We start from the raw sequence: 19,920 nt of genomic DNA on the forward strand, positions 1-19,920 counted from the left end.
CTGCTAAGTAAAGTTTATTGTGGGACTTAAAAAAAAATAAAAAATACAATTTCCCTGACAAAATGCTTTATTAGAAAAAATAAAAAAAACTACACATAATTGGTATCACTGTGTTTGTAATGACCTGCACTATAAAATGATTGTTATTTATCCCGCACGGCGAACTTTGAAAAACAATGCCAGAATTGCTGTTTTCTTATCTCGCCTCTCAAAAAGACGCCATAAAACGTAATCAAGAAGAAGTTGTATACACCTCAAAATGGTACCAATAAACGCTACTAGTTGTCCTTCAAAAACTAAGCCCTCCATAAAAACAAAATCCTAAAAACAATGGTGGAATTGCTATTTTTATCCACCTTCCTCTTCAAAGAAAATGATAACATTTCTACATTCAATTATATGTACCCCAAAATGGTGACTTTTAAAAATACATTTCTCCCTGCAACAAAACAAACCCCCATACAGCTATGTCGACGGAAAAATAAAAATGTTTTGGCTCTTGGACTACAACAATAAAAAAAACTAATAAAATGGCTTAATTCAAAGTCTATGGGACTCGCAGAGACAGCCGAGTACAGTGCTCGGCTGTTTCCGTCAGTCCCATAGACATTGAAGGAAGCGACAGGCACATGCTCAACCGCCACTCCATTCAAGCTACTTCTCACTGCGGAGGTTGCTGTTAGGTGTTAAAGGGGGGTTAAAGGGGTTTACCAGTAAGGAAAAATGTATTGCCCATCAATAGGCTATCAATATCTAAATGTTTAGGGACCGACTCTCGGAACCACCACGTATCAGCTGTTGAGCATTCCTGTCACCGCTCCTGTGAAACGCTGATACATTTGTAGTGCCAGTTCTCAGTATAGCAGCCTTCTCTGGCCTATCCTGAGGATGAGCCATAATTTTATTTTTAACTGTAAAAGCCAGTACTATAAATGACGCATAATAGTTGGAGGTCCTGTAGCTTCAAATTACGCCTCTGCAGGAACGTCTAACAAATTTATCCATTGTGAACACCCCATAATCTAGCCTCCAAGATTCCTGCACGTGTCACATGAATGAGATTTTTAGGGTTTAGTACCAGGAACAAAAAACAAATTTTCAGGTCTGGAGTGGTGTTTAACACAAGTGGTATAGTTACCATTCCTGAGGCTCTGTTTACACTAGCATCATTGTATCCTTTTCTGATGGATCCAAATAGATCTTAACTTTATAAGAAACCTTTCAGCTTATTTTTGGCCAATCAACCACTACCAACCTTTTATTTAGTTTTTTGCATCTATCTTCTGTGCCTTCCTGCAAAAAGAAATAATTTAATGTAGAAAGTGCCAAGCTCTATAAAAAAAAAAAAGTTTCAAAGGGTCATCTGGGTGTTGCTGGCTTCTTGAATAGCCATGCCTTCTGCATGGAAAACACGCTTTTGGATGCTTGATTGTTGTGCCAGCACCATAGAATGGAGTATGCGCAAGATTTACAGAGGGCTAGGAGTGACATGGCACAGGGCTGGCAGGTCAAACAAGCATCCAAGGGCATGTTTTGAGAGCAGAATGTGTGACAAGTCATAAAGCCAGCAAGAACCAGATGACTATTTAAAACTCCTTTACATACAGAGCATGGCAATGTCGAAGTAAAACTATTGCTTTTTGCAGGAATGGACAGAAGTAAGATAATCACTGTGAAATTATTAATAAAAAAACATAACTGGTTGGTGGCGGTTGATTGTGCAAAAACGAGCTGACCGGTTCCCTTGAATGGAGTCTTCCAATATTTTTTGTCAGCAAGATTCGCACTGCAAATATGCGCTATTCTTGCCATTAAAATATATCAGAAAGTTTGATGGGACACCGTAGCAAGTGTGAATAGTTTCAAACTTTTTTCAAGTGAAAATCAGCAGGAAAGTGACAACTCCTTTGCACACCATTTGGCTTCCTGGTTGCCGGTTTTTAAAGCCATTTAGCCATTGGCTGGATAAGCACCCTTGAATATCTTTAGTCTGCCAGTATTTAATGTTCTATTATACCCAATGAATAAGAAGGAAATTCTTTCATTAGCCTTCCCCGTAACCGATGCCTCAGTTTAAAACGCAGTATAGAAGCTTTGCCAGATGAACATCTAAATTGGTTGTATATACTGTAGGTGGAACTGTTCATTGAGTGATATATCAGAGGCTGCATACTTTTGGGGCATTTGCACACCATCACCAATAAGGCTACAATGATAGGCCATTTCCTGTATATTGCTTGTATTACTTATTTATCTTTTTATTATAAGTGGTAAAACAGAGATATAATTAGCTCTTCATATGTAATTCTTTCTACATGATGTTTTACGATTACCGGTGAACCTCTTTAATATATATTCTGTTCATATACTGTCTTCTTTATCCAAATTGTTTCTCCTTGCGTAAGCTATATTTTCTGCACTTGGGGATTCTTTGCTTTATATTGCATGGGCCTGTAGCTTTTGATTGTTTTTCTTTTGTGCATGAAATTCCAAAATTGAGCTCTTATATCTCGCATGAGTAATTCTAAAATCATTATGGGATCATAGGATTTCTGCTTTAGGGACCATTCCAAAACCATCACTGTTAATCACTGTCCAACATATCCCCAGAATTTTCTAATGTTCAGGGGAGGGGATCATGGGAAGTAGTATCCTATTACAGTATTTCTATAATACCGATTAAATATGGCTAGTTTGGTTTAGTCTAGTATTGCAGCACCTCACATCTAGAAAGGAGACTTTTTTTTATTAATACTTAGAGCGTACAGTGATGGCTTTGGTGTCGACGTATCCCTTGCTGGTATTAACGGGCTACATTTCTTCTCTCCTTTTCTTCCCTTTCTTCCTGCTTCTGGCATTTTCCTATTACCATCTCCAACTACACTTTTAAAAAACACCCTAGTTATTCCCATTTGTCCTCGTTCAGCATCTTGCAGCCCCATAAGTCCCCAGCTCTCCAAGACTCCAGTGAGCAAAAGTTCAGAGAAGGCAAAACATTTTTTCTCCACCCCAGAAGCCATAGCAAGGCGAAGGACCACACACTTTGGAGGAACCAGCAGTGTAAGTCTTTGTCTTCTTTTTTTCTATTTCAGAGTAATCAAAACCGCATTGGTGGACTTCATTATTCTTTTTAGTATGGTCCTAATATACATTTGATTTAGTCAAGGGACCAGTAAACTCAGGAAAAAAACACTTATGTTTTCTCAGTATGTGCAAAACACTTTTGCGTACATAAGCCAATTATATTATTGTTCTCTGACATGCCATGGTGTCCACCACCCAAACAATTCGCAGACTCTCTTGACCTAATACAAAAAAATTGAGGCAAAATAAGTGGTACTTCAAAAAGTAAAGGTTATCTACATGTATGTATGCATACATGTGTATATATATCTACATGTGCGGACAAGTGCAAAGACAAGATTTAACATAATGACATTTTACTAATGTAATTAAAACACAGATGGTGCATTTTTGCACTATATCTAACCTGGTTTTCCTTTATATCTCTCTACACCTGCATAGAAAGAGAGGAAAAAGTATAGATTTGGCTTGTATCTAACCATTTCTATCTTTTGGATAAGAAGCGTATGTTAGATGCCGTTTTTTTCAAATTTGTATACTATGTAGAATATGTCTATATGCACAGTAAATAAAAGTGCATTTTGGACTAGAATCCTGAGCAGTGGCCAAAGTTTAGTAATAATGTCCATTCTTAGAGATATTTTACTTAAAGTGGCATTTTTCGGTGCAAATATTTGCAAAAGTGACAATAGGAAATCAGCCATATTGGTTGTCATATTTCAATTAGTCTCTCAGAAACTGATTATTATAGTCATGTCAGCAGGTCGTGGAGAAGCCTAAACTTCTGATTTACTAAGGCCCTCTTCACATCACGGTGTTTGGGCTACGTTTGATGTATACGCCGGGAAAAGTTCCCGACATTTATGTTAAACATAGACTGTGGCCAACACCCACAGGCTATAATGGTATCCATCTAATGTATATATCATTAACTTTCATGTCCCTTTTCATGATGTATACATTAAATGGATACCATTATAATCTGTGGGTGCCGGGTACCACTGTTAGGCCTTATACATTGCCCTAACTTATGATTTGTTAATATATAGCCAATTGCATTTTTGGGTGGAAATCCTCTTTAATAATGAAAGCAACACTAGATTTAAAAAGACAAGAATAATAGTCCTTTTAAGTAAAATAACTAAGACCGTATCAGTGAGTCTTAGACTCTGTTCACACTTCTATTAGTTGTTTTCGGTTTGGTTTTCTTTGCTCTGCGACAGCAATAATAGTGAAGTATTTGTACCTAGATGTTTCAATGACCATCTAGTATTACAGAACATGTCAAATATCAGTTCTATCCATCCGTGGGCTGTGCTCCTGTAAGGTGGGGGTTTAGGTGTTGTATGGCCCTTGTAGGTTTGAGGCGACAAAGATCATATGAAGCAGGAGATTTGTTCAAAACTTAAACTTTACTATGCCCGAGTTCTCTACACAACCAGCCACAGCAGGAAAAATACAAAGTTTACTGTCTTAATATGAGGGGCACAGTCTTAGACATGATTCCGACAGGCAGATGATGGCTGATTTTGCTTGCTGTTGCGGACAGGGCCACGGGCACCCCTCCCTGATAAAGAGGTTGATCTGGCAATATAAGGTCTAATAGGCCACAATGGCTTACTGATTGCTTGCTGTACTCATGGGAGGGCTCCTGCCCTGCTCACACGACTTTAGCACACAATCATGGGGAGGTTACTGCCCATCACCTGCAATTCTCTCTCCAGGACCACAGACTTGGGTCCAATGGTAGTTCTGTTGTTCACTAGCACATTTTAACACTCCTGACACACAGCTCGGCAGCAGCTCTCCCTCTATCTGTAATGCAGCCCAGGTTCTCTCCAATTTTCTACCAGGACAATGAACGCGGCTTGGGAGGAATGCAGCCGTTCTATAAAATTACACCGCCCCTAGCGTCTGGATGAGGGGTAGCCACACTTCGTCGTTCTGACGCTTCTATGGTGCTGCAATACAGTCAAAATAGTGCCTAGCCCATACATCCCAGCGCCAAACAATTTTGGTTCCAGCAAGCGAACCATTATCATACCTGTACAAATGGAACAGTCCTAACGTTAGTTCACCGCAGCAGCAAAGCACAAGTATACTAGGCTGGACCGACCACTCCTCCAGTGGAACGCTTCCTAAGGGGATAAAACAACACTTAAATGCACAGTCCACCTTACATATTATGTAGCATATATACAAATCTACATAAGCAACAACGCTGTTACTGGCTAAGTAAACCGTAAAGTCCCCTTTCAGGGTTGGAATTCTCCAACCCCCCCCCCCCCCCCCGGGCTCTCACAGTCTAATTCTCATTTGGATCTAAAACTACATACACTAGAGTGGCTGTCTTGTACGTGATGTAAAAGGGGACTACGAAGGTAACTTTTTTTTTTTGTCTTTTATTAGGTAGAGAAAAAAGAAAAACGTGAGACGGAAAGGGAAAATGTATTATTAACACCTATATCCACTCTAAAGAGAGCATTCTCTCCTAGTGTACCTAAACCAAAATCGGCAGCTTCTACATCTGGTGGGTAAGTGCGATTGTGATAGCATTATGTCTGACCATATTGATGTGGACTCTTTTGGTAAGTATTTTGAATATGGCACAAAACCTTTTCTGTTTTAAATTTCCCAACATCTGATGGACATGTTGCTTCTCTCATGAACACATTGAATAATATATAGTCATTATGAGGGGTTACCACCAAATGAAGACCTGGTACTCTGGTTATGCATATACGTTTTACAAATCTGGTCCTGCCCAATTTAGTATAAAATTTATTTGAATTTTATAAATAAAAATATTAAATTTTTCAGTTTTGAGGCAAAAACACAAATGCATGATATATTTTTTGCAAATACACAATATTGGTGATTTAATCTAAAAATAAGTGGGGTATTGATTTTATTGTTAAACCAAGCATTTACATGATTTTCAGACCTCCACATAAATCCTCACCTAGGCCAATACCAGCTATTGTTAATAGTTCCATCAAGATGGCCACTACCCCTCAACGTCCACTTTCACCAGGAAATGTCCGACCAGTAAAAAAAGACAGCAAGGAAGTCTCCAGGAAGAAACAGGAACCCAACCCCACTGAAATAGAGAGTATAGAGCAAAAAGATCGACCAGCAGCAAATGCAGAAGGCTCTGGTCAAGAAAAGCCTCGTACTCCAAGTCCTATCACTGCTGAATCTACGCAAGGTACAGAGATTTTTGCTTAGCTCTGTCTATGTAATTGACTCAAAATATACACTGTGTATTGCGGGATGTTTTCTAGGTGCTCCTGTATTTGTATTTGGGCTACAAATTTATTTTTTTTAGGCTGCATTAGGCCCAAGTCTTTGCTTTGTAAATAACCTATCATGTTAAGTAATAAGGCATCATTATACAGGGTGGGCCATTTATATGGATACACCTAAATAAAATGGGAATGGTTGGTGATATTAACTTCCTGTTTGTGGCACATTAGTATATGGGAGGGGGGAAACTTTTCAAGCTGGGTGTTGACCATGGCGGCCATTTTGAAGATGGCCATTTTGTATCCAACTTTAGTTTTTTCAATGGGAAGAGGGTCATGTGACACATCAAACTTATTGAGAATTTCACAAGAAAAACAATGGTGTGCTTGGTTTTAACGTTACTTTATTCTTTCATGAGTTATTTACAAGTTTGTGACCACTTATAAAATGTGTTCAAAGTGCTGCCCATTGTGTTGGACTGTCAATGCAACCCTCTTCTCCCACTCTTCACACACTGATAGCAACACCGCAGAAGAAATGCTAGCACAGGCTTCCAGTATCCGTAGTTTCAGTTACTGCACATCTCGTATCTTCACAGCATAGACAATTGCCTTCAGATGACCCCAAAGATAAAAGTCTAAGGGGGTCAGATCGGGAGACCTAGGGGGCCATTCAACTGGCCCACAACGACCAATCCACTTTCCAGGAAACGGTTAATCTAGGAATGCTCGGACCTGACACCCATAATGTGGTGGTGCACCATCTTGCTGGAAAAACTCAGGGAACGTGCCAGCTTCAGTGCATAAAGAGGGAAACACATCATCATGTAGCAATTGCAGATATCCCGTGGCCTTGAGGTTTCCATTGATGAAGAATGGCCCCACTATCTTTGTACCCCATATACCACACCATACCATACCATAAATTTTAGTGTTCCAACAGTCTTGGAGGGATCTATCCAATGTGGGTTAGTGTCAGACCAATAGCGGTGTTTTTTTTTTTTTTAACTTCACCATTCACATAAAAGTTTGCCTCATCACTGAACAAAATGTTCTGTGTAAACTGAGGGTCCTGTTCCAATTTTTTGTTTTGCCCATTCTGCAAATTCAGTGCGCCGATCTGGGTCATCCTAGTTGAGATGCTGCAGCAGCTGGAGTTTGTAAGGGTGCCATTTGTGAGTAGCTAATATCCGCCGAAGGGATGTTCGACTGATGCCACTCTCCAGTGACATGCGGCGAGTGCTACGCTGTGGACTCTTGCTGAATGAAGCTAGGACAGCCACTGATGTTTCTTCATTAGTGACAGTTTTCATGCGTCCACATTTGGGCAAATCCAACACTGAACCAGTTTCACGAAACTTGGCAAGCAGTTTGCAAACTGTAGCATGGGAGATTGGTGGTCTCGTAGGGTGTCTTGCATTGAAATCTGCTGCAATGACCCGGGTACTGCGTTCACTAGACATCAACACAATTTCTATCCGCTCCTCACGTGTTAACCTCTGCGACATGTCATTGGCTGTAAACAAAAAGAAGCTTGTAAATAACTCATGAAAGAATAAAGTAACGTTAAAACCAAGCACACCATTGTTTTTCTTGTGAAATTCTCGATAAGTTTGACCCTCTTCCCATTGAAAAAACTAAAGTTGGATACAAAATGGCCGACTTCAAAATGGCCGCCATGGTCAACACCCAGCTTGAAAAGTTTCCCCCCTCCCATATACTAATGTGTCACAAACAGGAAGTTAATATCACCAACCATTCCCATTTTATTTAGGTGTATCCATATAAATGGCCCACCCTGTAGTATGTTTATGTTGTAATTGTGGGTCATATGTAAATGACTAAACCACTTTTAGCATTAAATGCAGGGCCGAATTTACCTATAGGCGCAGTAGGCAGCCCTGGTGAAAGGATGCCTGCTGAAGAGCACATTTTCCACAAGGCCATACAAAGCATAGAGGAATTCCGTGAGACTGTTATGGGGCCCCTGGAGAGAGGGGCTCATTTAAGATTGGTCTGGTCTGTCATGTTAATGGTTGGTGAAAATGTACACAGGGATGTGGTCTCCACCGGTGCAGCAATATTAAAGTGGAAAATGTACTTGAGATGTAAAAATGGGATGTGACACCAGAACCTTTTGGCACAAGTGATTGCAAGTGTGGTTTTATCAAACCGCAACAGAAAGGTTCCTTATTTTTATCTTTGTTATGAGGCCGCCGATCATCTGTGTACGCCACTGACAGAAGAGTGGACATTCATATGTAAATCATGGGTAGTTCTATATTATTTAGACACTCACAGCTAGATGTTGAGAGAATCAGTCCACAATGTTCTGCCTTATTTTGGAAAAGAAGTCGAACATGTAATGTGTATGACTTAAGGTGACCCCCTTCCTGATGGGTGGGCTCTAAGATGTAAAACTGATACTGCTTACATCCTTTGCTAGATTGTTTGGTTAGTTGTTTTTTTATCCCCCACCCCCAACCTTTTCTTTTGTTTTTTTCCTGCAAAAAATTATGTGGACAATCGGGTGGGTACATCTGCCTTATTGTTACCAGTTTATTTTTATTTTACTGATACAGTGAATGACTTTTTTTTTTTTTTTGCTCTGGACAACGTTTTGCCCGTAAACTATTAATGTCCCTCAAAGTATTATTCTGAAAGCGGTCTAGTTACTTGGCATATCATCCGGTCTATATCCTCTTAGGTTTGTCATATGTTTAAAAAAAGCAACTACTATTGGGGTGTATTCACGTATTGCAGTCACAGGGAGTTTCTTGCTGCAATTTTGACCACAATGAATAAAAACAATATATGTATTGATCAGATTAAAGTTCTTTACATTCGGTTTGACTGACTGTCGAGTTTCAGGTCTTTACGTTGTAAATTTAAAGGTGATCACCATCTTACTGGATTGTGGGATATCTGTGAACTGTTGGTGTCCATGATAGCAGGCAGTTTAGCATGGTCAGTACAGTGGGAAGAGACAGCATTGTATTTGATGCTGGGCATAAGCATAAATTTGAGTTAAGCTACCCATAGACATTAGATTTGTTTCTGCAGATCTCGTCATTTTTGGTTGGATCCCAAGATGACTTAATGTGTGTGTTGGCTGCCAGAACATGTTGGATTCACCCAGTGCCAGTGGTGCCTGGCAGCTGCTCTTCCTTCTCAGAAATGAATACTTATGCTCAGCCAAGTTGAGCGTGTATGCTATGGGGTGACAACTGTAGGCCAAACAGCTATTGGCTGGCAAATATCTTTTGTCTATGGGCGGCTAAATGTTTGTTCGAAAGAGAGGATAAATGTCATATTGGGCCAAACGCTTGTTAGATGGGTTCTGACAGTATAGCATCTCATACTGATTGGCTTATTTTTAACACCCTTTGCCACCTTTTTATGTAACCATAAAATCACCCACATAAAGTGTTTGTCTGAGTTATTTTTTTTTTATCTAGCCCTATTATTCGTGTAGAATAAGTGGGCTTTTCAATTTAGAGTCGTGCGGTACATTGCAAAGAGAATGTGTCCCCACTGTGACCAAGTCACATACTTTCACTTTGTGGTACGGCCACAGCGGGAACTACGGAGAGTGAGAATGAAGGGGATGGTCCATGTACGGAACAGAGTGTGGTTCGGTGCTGTGGTAACTCTCTACTTTTTGCTACATGTACGGAACAGAGCGCCACTGTAGGGTGTGAGGGAGGGTTTATCTTTTTATTTATTTTTTAAAACTATAAATTGCAAAGCGCTCGTATTCTACCTGAATAAAAGGCTAAGTTAAATTTAAAAAAAAAATTGGACCACAAACCCTATTTTAAAAAGAACCCCAAAAAACAAGGCTATTGTGAAATAAACAAACAAAGCACACAATCCCCAAAACCCACAACTAAAATTACTAAATCGGGCTACAGTTAGAGCGTACTGAGCACACCAATGTCTGTTCTGCTGTTCTAAAGTCCTAAAAAAATCTAGTAAGTGTTTAATGAGTCAGTAGAGCTTGATGAGTTACATGTTGAGGACAGTAATCAATTTATTTATATTTATCACATATTCTTGATTTTCTTTTTTTAATCCTATCAAAGCGCCTCCAGCATTGCCATCAACACCTATTTTAGCATCACCTACTGTGACAAACAAGCCATTTGCTGGAACCACTGATCCAGGGGAAGCAACCAGAATTCTTGCCGAAAAAAGAAGGCTCGCTCGAGGACAAAGAGAGCGGGAAGAGCAAGAGAAGAGAGAAAGAGAAGAGGAAGAACGGTAAAATATGGTGTCATGACAGTTTGGGGTGATTTATGGAAGGGATTACAATCTTGTGAAATGTAGCAATACTAGCAATAATAAATTGCACTGTTGCAGGATGAAAAAGGAGGAGATCGCTCAAAGGCAAGCCATGGAAAGAGCTCGACGAGAGGAGGAGGCAAAACAGCAGGAGGCAGAACAAAAAGAGAATCAGGAGAAGAAGAATCAGGAGAAGGAGCATCAGGAGAAGGAAAGGTTGCAAAAACAGGTTGCAGAGAAGGAGCAGAATGAGCGCGAAGAGGCAGAACGCCTTGAAAAGCAGGTACGTTCCTAGGCAATCTGTGTGGAAAAGCAAATACTTAAAGGACTTAAAAATTCATATGTTCACTTCACAGCTGCAGTACTGTCTTTATATATTTGTAAGGCTATACGCACATCAAGTTTTTGGCCTACGTTTTACGGTCAACGTATAAGTCAGGAAAGGCTCCTAACACATACGTTGAATCTAGGCTGTGGCAGATGCACTAACAGTGGTATCCATCACCGTAGTTTAACCCTTTCAGGACGCATCCATTTTTTGGATTTGTGGTTTCATTTTTTCCTTCCCACCTTCCAAACGCCATAACTTTGATAAAGCCATATGAGGGCTTGTTTTTTGCGGGACGAGTTGTCATTTTTCAAGGCACCATTTATTGCGCCGTATAATGTATTGGGAAACTAGAAAAAATTTGTTTGTGGTATGAAATAGGAGAAAGACAGTGATTCCTCTTTTTTTTTTGAGGGGTTTAGTTTTTACGGTTACTATGTATGGTAAAAATGGCATGTTCGTTTTATTCTACCGATCAATACGGTTATGGCAAGACCAAATTTATATAGTTTTTTTTCTGTTTTACTACTTTTACAATGTAGAAACTAATTGTTAAAAATAAAATTTGTGTTTTCTTGCGGCATTCTGAGACTTTTTTTCTATTTTTCCGTCAATTGAGCAATACGAGGGCTTATTTTTGACGGTCAAACTTTTTTCTATTCGTACCATTTGGGCTACATGAGACTTTATGATCACTTTTTTATTAATTGTTCGATATGAAGTGACCAAAAAATAGCGATTCTGGCGTTTAATTATTTATTTTTTTACGGCGTTCACTGTGCGAGTTAAATAATGCCATCTTGTAATTCTTCGGACCTTTACGGATGCGGTGATACCAGTTATGTTAATTTTTTTATTTTTTACTTTACCTTAGAGGAAAATGTTTTTTTTACAGTATTAAAACCTTTATTTACTTATTTTTTACACATTTCATTAGTCCCCCCTAGGGGACTTGAACCAGAGATCATTAGATTGCTGGTACAATATACTGCACTGGTCTCAGTGGGTATATGGCACAGGATTGCTGAGGCCAGTGCTTGGCTGCAGCAATCACGTGGGTATACGGGCACGTCATCGCTGCAGCTATGTCAATACACAGCTGCGTGGAGGAGCGGAGCGGTGGCGGTGGAACGATGAGGATCTGTGAGGTAAGTAATGGCCTTTTTTTTTTTTTTTCAGCATCTCTCCTCCATTGACCAGAGGCAGGGGTTAACAGGAGATCAAGAAAGGCAGTCCTGGTGGCATACATTAGGCCCCTGGGCTGCCATGACAAACATCGGCAACCCCCGATCTCGTCCTAGGGGGGGGCGGCGGCGATGATGAGATGTCCGATGTCTTTCTAACATCTTTGATGCTGTGATCAATCACAAAAGCAGCATCTAAGGGGTTATACGGCAAGGAACAGTGCGATTGCTGTTCTTGGCCGTTAGTCCTGGGTAATACACAGCTGACACCCGCTGCTATTACATCGTGGTGTGCATAGGGGTAATGATATACGTTAAATAGATGCATCATGAACTCTCATGACCATGTTCATGACATATTTGTTAAATGGATACCATTATAGTCCATGGGTGGCGGATGCCACTGTTAGGCACCTGTTTAATGTATACGTCATTATTTAGCATATAGTCATGAAAGGCTATTGAAAAGCCCATGATGTATACATTGAGCGTGTACGTGTGACGTATGCCATACATCACCTATAGGCTCCCATGTGGAAAAAAAAAGTATACTGTGTGGTAAACGTATTTTTTTGTGGGACCCATCATGCTACGTTATTTCATCCTACAAATAAAGGTGTACTGACGTATACCATTCCAACGAAGGTCAAAAGAACACTATTTTGGTCTACGTTGGGCTCATGGTGCCCCATGGACACATTTAGCATGGACGTCGGTAACTTTCTCAATGTACACGCTAAACATAGGGCCAAACTGTAGTGAGCCTTAACGCAGGACGGGCATGTTTATCATAACATGTTTGTCTGTGTTCTTCTAAATTTTATGGAGGTTCCTAAAAATGTTAACAGACCAGTTGGCCCAGAAATATATAAATATGCCCATACAAATACCTGTTTATTTAAAACCTAATACAGTACTCTTTTTTGCAACTCCCTATTTGATATATATTATCAATATGATTTGTATTCTTTAGTAAGCGGATTATTAGATCACTCCACTTATAGGCTGCTGTTTTTTTGCCCTGTTGTCAGAGGAGTAACTTGAACCTCCTGGGCCCCAGTGCAACATGTGTAACAGGGCCCTCCACTTACCATGTGCCATTTATATTAATAGTTATGAAAAAGAGGGGCTTTTGAACACCAGGGCACAGGTGCTATTACTACCTCTGCGTACCCCTATAGCTGCGTCCTTTCATTCAGTTCTGTTAATTTTTACCTACACACTTTTAAAAGTGTAAAAATTAACAGAACTGAATGAAAGGACGCAGCTATAGGGCTATGCAGAGGTGGTAATAGCCAGTCAAATCATTGCTATGTCAATGTTATAACCAGGTGCTATGTGCCATACAACTTGTGAATTATAATAGCTGCTTTTTATCATAAACCATCTAGAAAGAAGAAGCAGACCGCGTTAGGTTAGAGCGAGAAAAACATTTCCAAAAAGAGGAGCAGGAGCGTTCAGATAGGAAGAAGGTAACCAGCAATTTATCAAATACTATTAAGCTTTGTTATCTGTTGTCTAAAATGTTATAGAATGTCTTAAAGGGGGTTACCTTGCAAATCTATTTATACTTATTATGTTTAAAGGGTTCTCCAGGCATTTATATTGTGGCCTATATCTAGGATAGATCATCAATATCAGATTGCTGGGGGTCCGATTCCCAACACCCCCACTGATCAGCTGATTGATGGGGCCACGGCGTTCATGTGGCAGCCTTTTTCAAGTTTACAGGCACAGTTCTGTACACTGCCTGGTAAACACTGAAGAGGCCATGGCAACCAATACCGTGGTCCCTTCAGTCAGCTGATAGGATTGGGGTCTGACTCCCTGCAACCCATCTGAGGGATAGGCCATCAATCTAAAATGCCCAGAGAACCCCTTTAAGCACTTCATAATGCCACCTTTATCAATTGAAACTTTATTTAAAAAAAATGTTTTAGTTATTACACTTACTGAATTGTAATAGTGCCATCTAGTGCCACGTCTCACCCCTGGCAGCGCTGTGTCTCTTTTTCTTACTCCATCCTCGGTGGTTTGGGGGGGATCTCTCCTGGTGAGCAGTATATATAATAATCTGCTTCTTCCCTGCTTGTCGGAGATGTAGTCTCGCATGCACAGTGGCATCCTTAGTATCCCTGACAAGCAGAGAAGCGCAGTAATCCAGTTATTGTCCACTTGTCATTGAAACATTGCCTGTTAGCATATATTTTTTCTTCGGCCATGTTCACACAGCAGACGTTTGCCACAGGCAATGAATTGAAATAAAAATATGTAGCAGAAATCTGCAGGTTTAACTCGGATTTCTGCCGTGGAATGGTCAGCGGATTTGTGTGCAGATTATTCTCGTTGTAATTCAATGGAGCTAGTCTGCGGCTTTTCAGCATATAATTTTTAGGCTGTGGTTTCTAAAATCCGCAAAGGTTTTTTTTTTTTTAAAATATCTGTATTTTGTTCTACAGCAGTAGAAAAGGGAAAGAAGTACATAGTACATACAAACATGTAATAAGAAAAAATATGCAATAGATACCCTTGGGGGGAGAGGAGGTCGGAGGGAGGGGGGAGGGAAATGAAGGGGAAAAAAAAAAAACACACAATAAATAAAAATATGCCTTTTATCTCCATCTTACTTGTTACTCTGAGAACTTACCCTAGCCTATAACCAGGTTCGTTCCCATTTAGCGATGTTGTTGGCATTGCCATACCATACCTTTTTCATATTTCATAATTTTACCAACCAAGCCCAGCCAGTTTTGCAGTGTTGGGTGAGAGCTAGACCCCCACAGTCTAGCAATCAGAAGACGGGCCAAGAAGAGCAATTTCCCCAATAAAGCTCTTTTGTCCTTTGACATCTGCAAATCGCTTAAATTGCCCAAAATCAGGTACTCAACCTCTAATGGGACAACCAGTCCATAAGAATCGCTGATCTCCGAGCAGATCTCCCTCCAAAATTGGGCTATTCCAGGGCAAGCCCAAATTAAATGCAAAAAGGCCACCTGAGGGTGTTGGCAACGTAGGCATAAAGAGTTTGCCTTCAAATTCATTGACTGTAGGGATATAGGCGTATAATACAATCCATGCGTTATATTGAATTGAACCATCCTATGGGCGGCACTGAGAGAGACCGTGCTAATACTCCTATAACAATGATCCCAGTGAGATTCATTCTTTGGTCCTAAATCTCTTTCCCATTTGGTTTGTGCTCTAAAGTGAATTTGCTTTCCAAATGTGCTCATAATAGAGCGGTAAATATGTGAAAGTGATTTTTTTTTCCTTTGTGAAACTACTAATAAATAATCAATTACCCTGTGAGATTCCAATTGAATCCGTGCTACATCAATTTGCTTACATGTGTGCTGAATCTGGTAATATCTAAATAAATACTTCTCTTCAATACGATACCATTCTTTCAAATTATCAAAAGTGACTATTTGTTTATCCATAATAATCTGTGAGATAAAAAAAATCCCTCTATTTTTCCAGAAATTTATATCCGGAATTGTCCCAAATTCTCATAAATTATAATTATCCCAAATTGGAGTAAACTTGAGAATTCCTTTAAAACCTAACATCTCTCTCAGTGCCCGCCATGAACGGGACAACATCAGACTCGGGGGCCATTTATTCAGTGGTTCCATCTCCAGTAGGCCTGTCTACAATAACTCAAAAATATTCCCAGCTTTCTTTCCCACTGAATCAAGCAACCTCCTGAGGGCCGGGTCCTTCTCCCATTGAATCAGAAGCCTCAATCCGGCGGCCACAAGGTACCCCCGGAAGTAAGGAAAGGATAGTCCCCCTTGAGACGTATTCTTACACAAATAAACCTGTTTCATCCTAACACGTGTTCTTCCCCAAATCAATTCATTTAGTAAAGATTCCAACAACTTAAATGTATTGTTCTCTATCCACACTGGTGTTGCGGTCAGAACATATAAGACCTGTGGGAGCACCACCATTTTAACCAGACCAATCCTATCAGCCCTGGATAAGGGAAGTTTCTGCCATACCGCTATTTTTGATCTGACCTTCTTGATCACTGGTAGCATATTCAGGGCACTAAATCTCTCAACAACTCCTGAGACAGTTATACCCAGATATTCAAATGGCTGGCCCAATCTTAGGATAGTAAGATCTCCAAAAGGGGAGTCCTGTTCCTGATACAATGGGAGAAGACATGATTTGGACCAATTGATTCTAACACCCGAAAATCTACCATAGGTCTCCAATACCTGCATTGTTCTGTGAACAGAAGTTGGGGTTTCTTTCAAGCACAATAAAATATCATCAGCATACAGAACCATTTTATCCCCTTCCCCACCACAGCCGCATCCCTTAATCTCTTTATCGCGCCTAATCAACATGGCTAATGGTTCTATAAAAATAGCAAATCGAAGCGGAGAGAGGGGGCAACCCTGCCGTGTTCCCCGAGACAAGAATAATTGGTTCAGATAGTTCACCATTTACATTTACCCTGGCCAATGGGGCAGAATACATTATTTTAACTCAATTTATAAATGTATCCCCTAAAGATATGGGCCTGTACGACCCTGTATCCATCAAGTCCTTGTCCTTCTTAGGAATCAATACGATCGTGGCTTCCGACATAGATCTAGATACTCCCCCTACCGCATATGACTCCTTAAAGACTTCCAAAAGACAGGGGAGAAGCAACTCTCCATAACGTCTGTACAGCTCAAAAGGTAATCCATCCTGACCGGGCGAGGAGTCCCCTCCAATCGACCCAAGTGCCTCCCTCACTTCCTCAACTGTCAGGGGGCATCCAATTGTTCCCTCTGCACCTCCGTCAATCTTTCAAAATTCAGACCACCCAAAAATTCGTCTATGGACGCATCATCCTCAAGCAGTGTGGAGGTATAGACCTCAGAAAAAAAAAGCATTAAATTCCTTTTGAACAACGTGTGATTTTGTGATTTATTAGAGAGAGTGCCCCGGCGAGTCCTGATCACTGAGATATTATGATTACCTTTTTGATTCTGGACAATAGATGCCAGAAATTTACCTGGTTTCCCAGACTCACAGAAATATTTCTGCCCTGAGAAGATCATCTGCTGGGCTTTATTAAACAGAAATTCCTTATAGCTTTGTTGGGTTTTATATAATTGTTGTTGGTTCAGTGCAGTCGGGTCGCCGGTGAACTCTCTCAATCTAGTTTCCTCTTTAGAAAAGTTTTTACGCAAGTGCTGGATTTTGTATCTAAACAAGCCTTAAAGGCATCCCAGACAAAGTGAATATGGGCCGATTTCAAATTAATATCCAAAAACATAGCCAGCTCTTGTTTAATCTCGTCATGATCTTGGATTATCGAAAACCAATGTGCATTAAGTTTAAACCTAGGCAAGGAGTCTACAACAGTTCCAGGACCATTCCGAATGGTAACCACAACTGGAGAGTGGTCAGAGACTGTGTGTGGTTCATATGTCATCTTATCAATATCCGGCAAGAAGAAATCATTAGCCAAAGCCAAGTCAATCCTAGACCTAACGTTCAAAGAACGACTAAAACATGAGAAAACCACCTTGTCATGATATTTCATCCTCCAAACGTCTGATAATCCTACCTCCTCACAGAATATTGTAAGCCGAGATTTCCCCTGACTCCTGCCGGCCTGAACCCCCTGAAGGCTAAACCGATCCATACGACTATCCATAACGTTATTCAAATCACCAATAACCAACATCGGACAGTCCTCATGATCATTCCTAAACTTTACCAGATTACTTAAAACATCTAATGAGAAAGGGGGGGGGGGGATGTAAACAAAAGCCAGAAGGCAAGTACGCCGCTCCAGCTCTCCATACAAAAAAACAAACCTTCCATCCCTATCTATCCACTTTGAGGAGACCTGAAAATGAATTTTATTATGAATCAAGACGGTGACCCCACGAGAAAAAGTGGAAAAATAAGAGTGAAACTCCTGACCCACCCAACCCCTACTAACCCATGACTTACGTTCCGCAGTTAAATGAGTTTCCAATAAACAAATAATTGCTGGGAGAAGTTTATTAATAATATCAAAGACCACCACCCTCTTAATTCTGTCTGCCAAACCTCTTATATTCCAAACCATTATTTTGGTCACTGCCATTTATAGTAAGAAAAGAAAAGGTGAAAAAAAGGGGAAAGAAAAAAAAAAATGTGGGAAAAAAAAGGCACCCTCCACACTGACCCCCCATTCCTCTAATGACCTACGATAATTCAGATCGCAGCTCCCTTCCTAGATCACACCTCACTCTCCCAAATCACCCCGCCCTGGCTACCCTGATGCACAGATAGTACCCAACTCAACCCAAACCCTTGGAGTCCAGCCAGACCCCAACTTTCTCCGCTGAATCAAAAAAGAAGTTTTTTTCTTGGTATATAACCCGGAGTTTTGCAGGAAACAATAATGAATACGCCAGACCGGCCGAAATCAGCCATTTCTTGATTGCCTTATAGCTACTCCTTTTCTTTTGGGTTTCATATGAATAGTCCGGATATAGTGCCACCTCTGCCCCATTAAACATCAGTGTGCCCAGCTCTCTTGTACTCCTCAGAATAATGTCCCGGTCTCTTGAACAAAGAAGCTTCATCAAATTGGTGCGTGGGTGGGCGCCCGGGACAGGCTGAGACTCTATGAGCTCTCTCTATATGAAACACTTTGGAGAGAATCCGCTCTCCAAGAAGACCCCCAAACCACTTTTGTATCCCTTCCGCCAGATCTCTTTCATCCTACCCCTCCGGGCAGCCCACCATCCTGATGTTAGAGCGTCGGGATCTGTCCTCCATATCCACCATTTTGTTTTTCAAAATCTCCATCTCAATTAAAGCTCCTGCTAATCCCTTCTTCGCCTCCTTAACTTCTTTCTCCATGTTGTTAATTTTGCATTCAGCTGCTAGTTGTTTCTCCCGGATATTCTTAAGGTCATTCCTCATCAGTACCATCTCAGACTGAACTGCCCCCATCTGTGCTGTCAGGTCCTCCAAACAGGAGTTAGATCTTGTAACAGCTACTAGAATTTCCGCCAGCATCCAACTTGGATCTCCCGGAGTTACTGAGGTTTCTTGGCAGCCAGGGGGTTCCTCACTCCTCCCTGCCCCCTTTAAGCCCATCTCGGCCAAACGCCTTTTAACGGAGGGGGATTTCCATATTGTCTCAAGTTTATTATTGAGATCACCTCTGCCCCCAGCAGCTTTTGGGGATTTGCCCCCAAGTGAGCTTCTCTGTGAACCTTTCGGTGGCATAATCACAGACTTTATAGAGAGAGTTCAGACAGGAATAATACTTCAAAATAGATTGGTTCTTTGGATAAACTTGAGGGTTACCCAAGACAATACACCTCCGTCAATACAATTAATTATAAATGAGAACCACATAACAAATCATATCAAAATAGTGCTTTTCAGAAGTCCCGCATCTTACCCCTCCACGCATAGAACCTCAGGGGATAATACTCCTATTCTCAACGCCAGGGGTGTAAATCCATTCTGTACGGCCGACTGCAAGCAGCCGAGTTCACTTTATAGAATAGTGCAGCAGGCAGCAGCAAAGGGGGGTAGCAAATGACCAGCAACCAACTAGAGCTACCGGTCAGGACAATATGAAAAAAGTTATACAGAGGCTGGAGACATCGTTAGCAACATCAGCAGGGGCCAGAGAGGTCAATCCAGAACAGGGCTGGAGCAGCTGTAACAGGCAGGCAGGATGCAAAGAGTGCAGTCGATTCACCTCTCGCAGTTCACAGCAGAGTCAACACCCGACAGCATCACTGAAGGCATCGGAGGGACGTCAGTAGTACAG

The 19,920-nt window shown here is 40.8% G+C and overlaps 1 protein-coding gene across 6 annotated transcripts in view; it reads left to right on the forward strand.

Moving 5' to 3' along the window:
- The window catches only part of MAP7 (microtubule associated protein 7), a 147,959-nt gene that overhangs the window by 119,839 nt on the left and 8,200 nt on the right, over positions 1-19,920 (forward strand). For 4 of the 6 annotated variants that reach the window (XM_075862484.1, XM_075862485.1, XM_075862487.1 and 1 more), the window contains 6 exons: positions 2,903-3,060; positions 5,494-5,618; positions 6,027-6,292; positions 10,415-10,592; positions 10,692-10,896; positions 13,517-13,597. In XM_075862484.1, the coding sequence (XP_075718599.1) occupies positions 2,903-3,060; positions 5,494-5,618; positions 6,027-6,292; positions 10,415-10,592; positions 10,692-10,896; positions 13,517-13,597 (1,013 nt within the window). The remainder of the gene's footprint in view (positions 1-2,902; positions 3,061-5,493; positions 5,619-6,026; positions 6,293-10,414; positions 10,593-10,691; positions 10,897-13,516; positions 13,598-19,920) is intronic. The other 2 variants (XM_075862486.1, XM_075862488.1) reach the window with 1 other exon arrangement.

Source organism: Rhinoderma darwinii, chromosome 4 (genome assembly GCF_050947455.1).
Source record: "Rhinoderma darwinii isolate aRhiDar2 chromosome 4, aRhiDar2.hap1, whole genome shotgun sequence".
Classification (NCBI taxonomy): domain Eukaryota; kingdom Metazoa; phylum Chordata; class Amphibia; order Anura; family Rhinodermatidae; genus Rhinoderma; species Rhinoderma darwinii.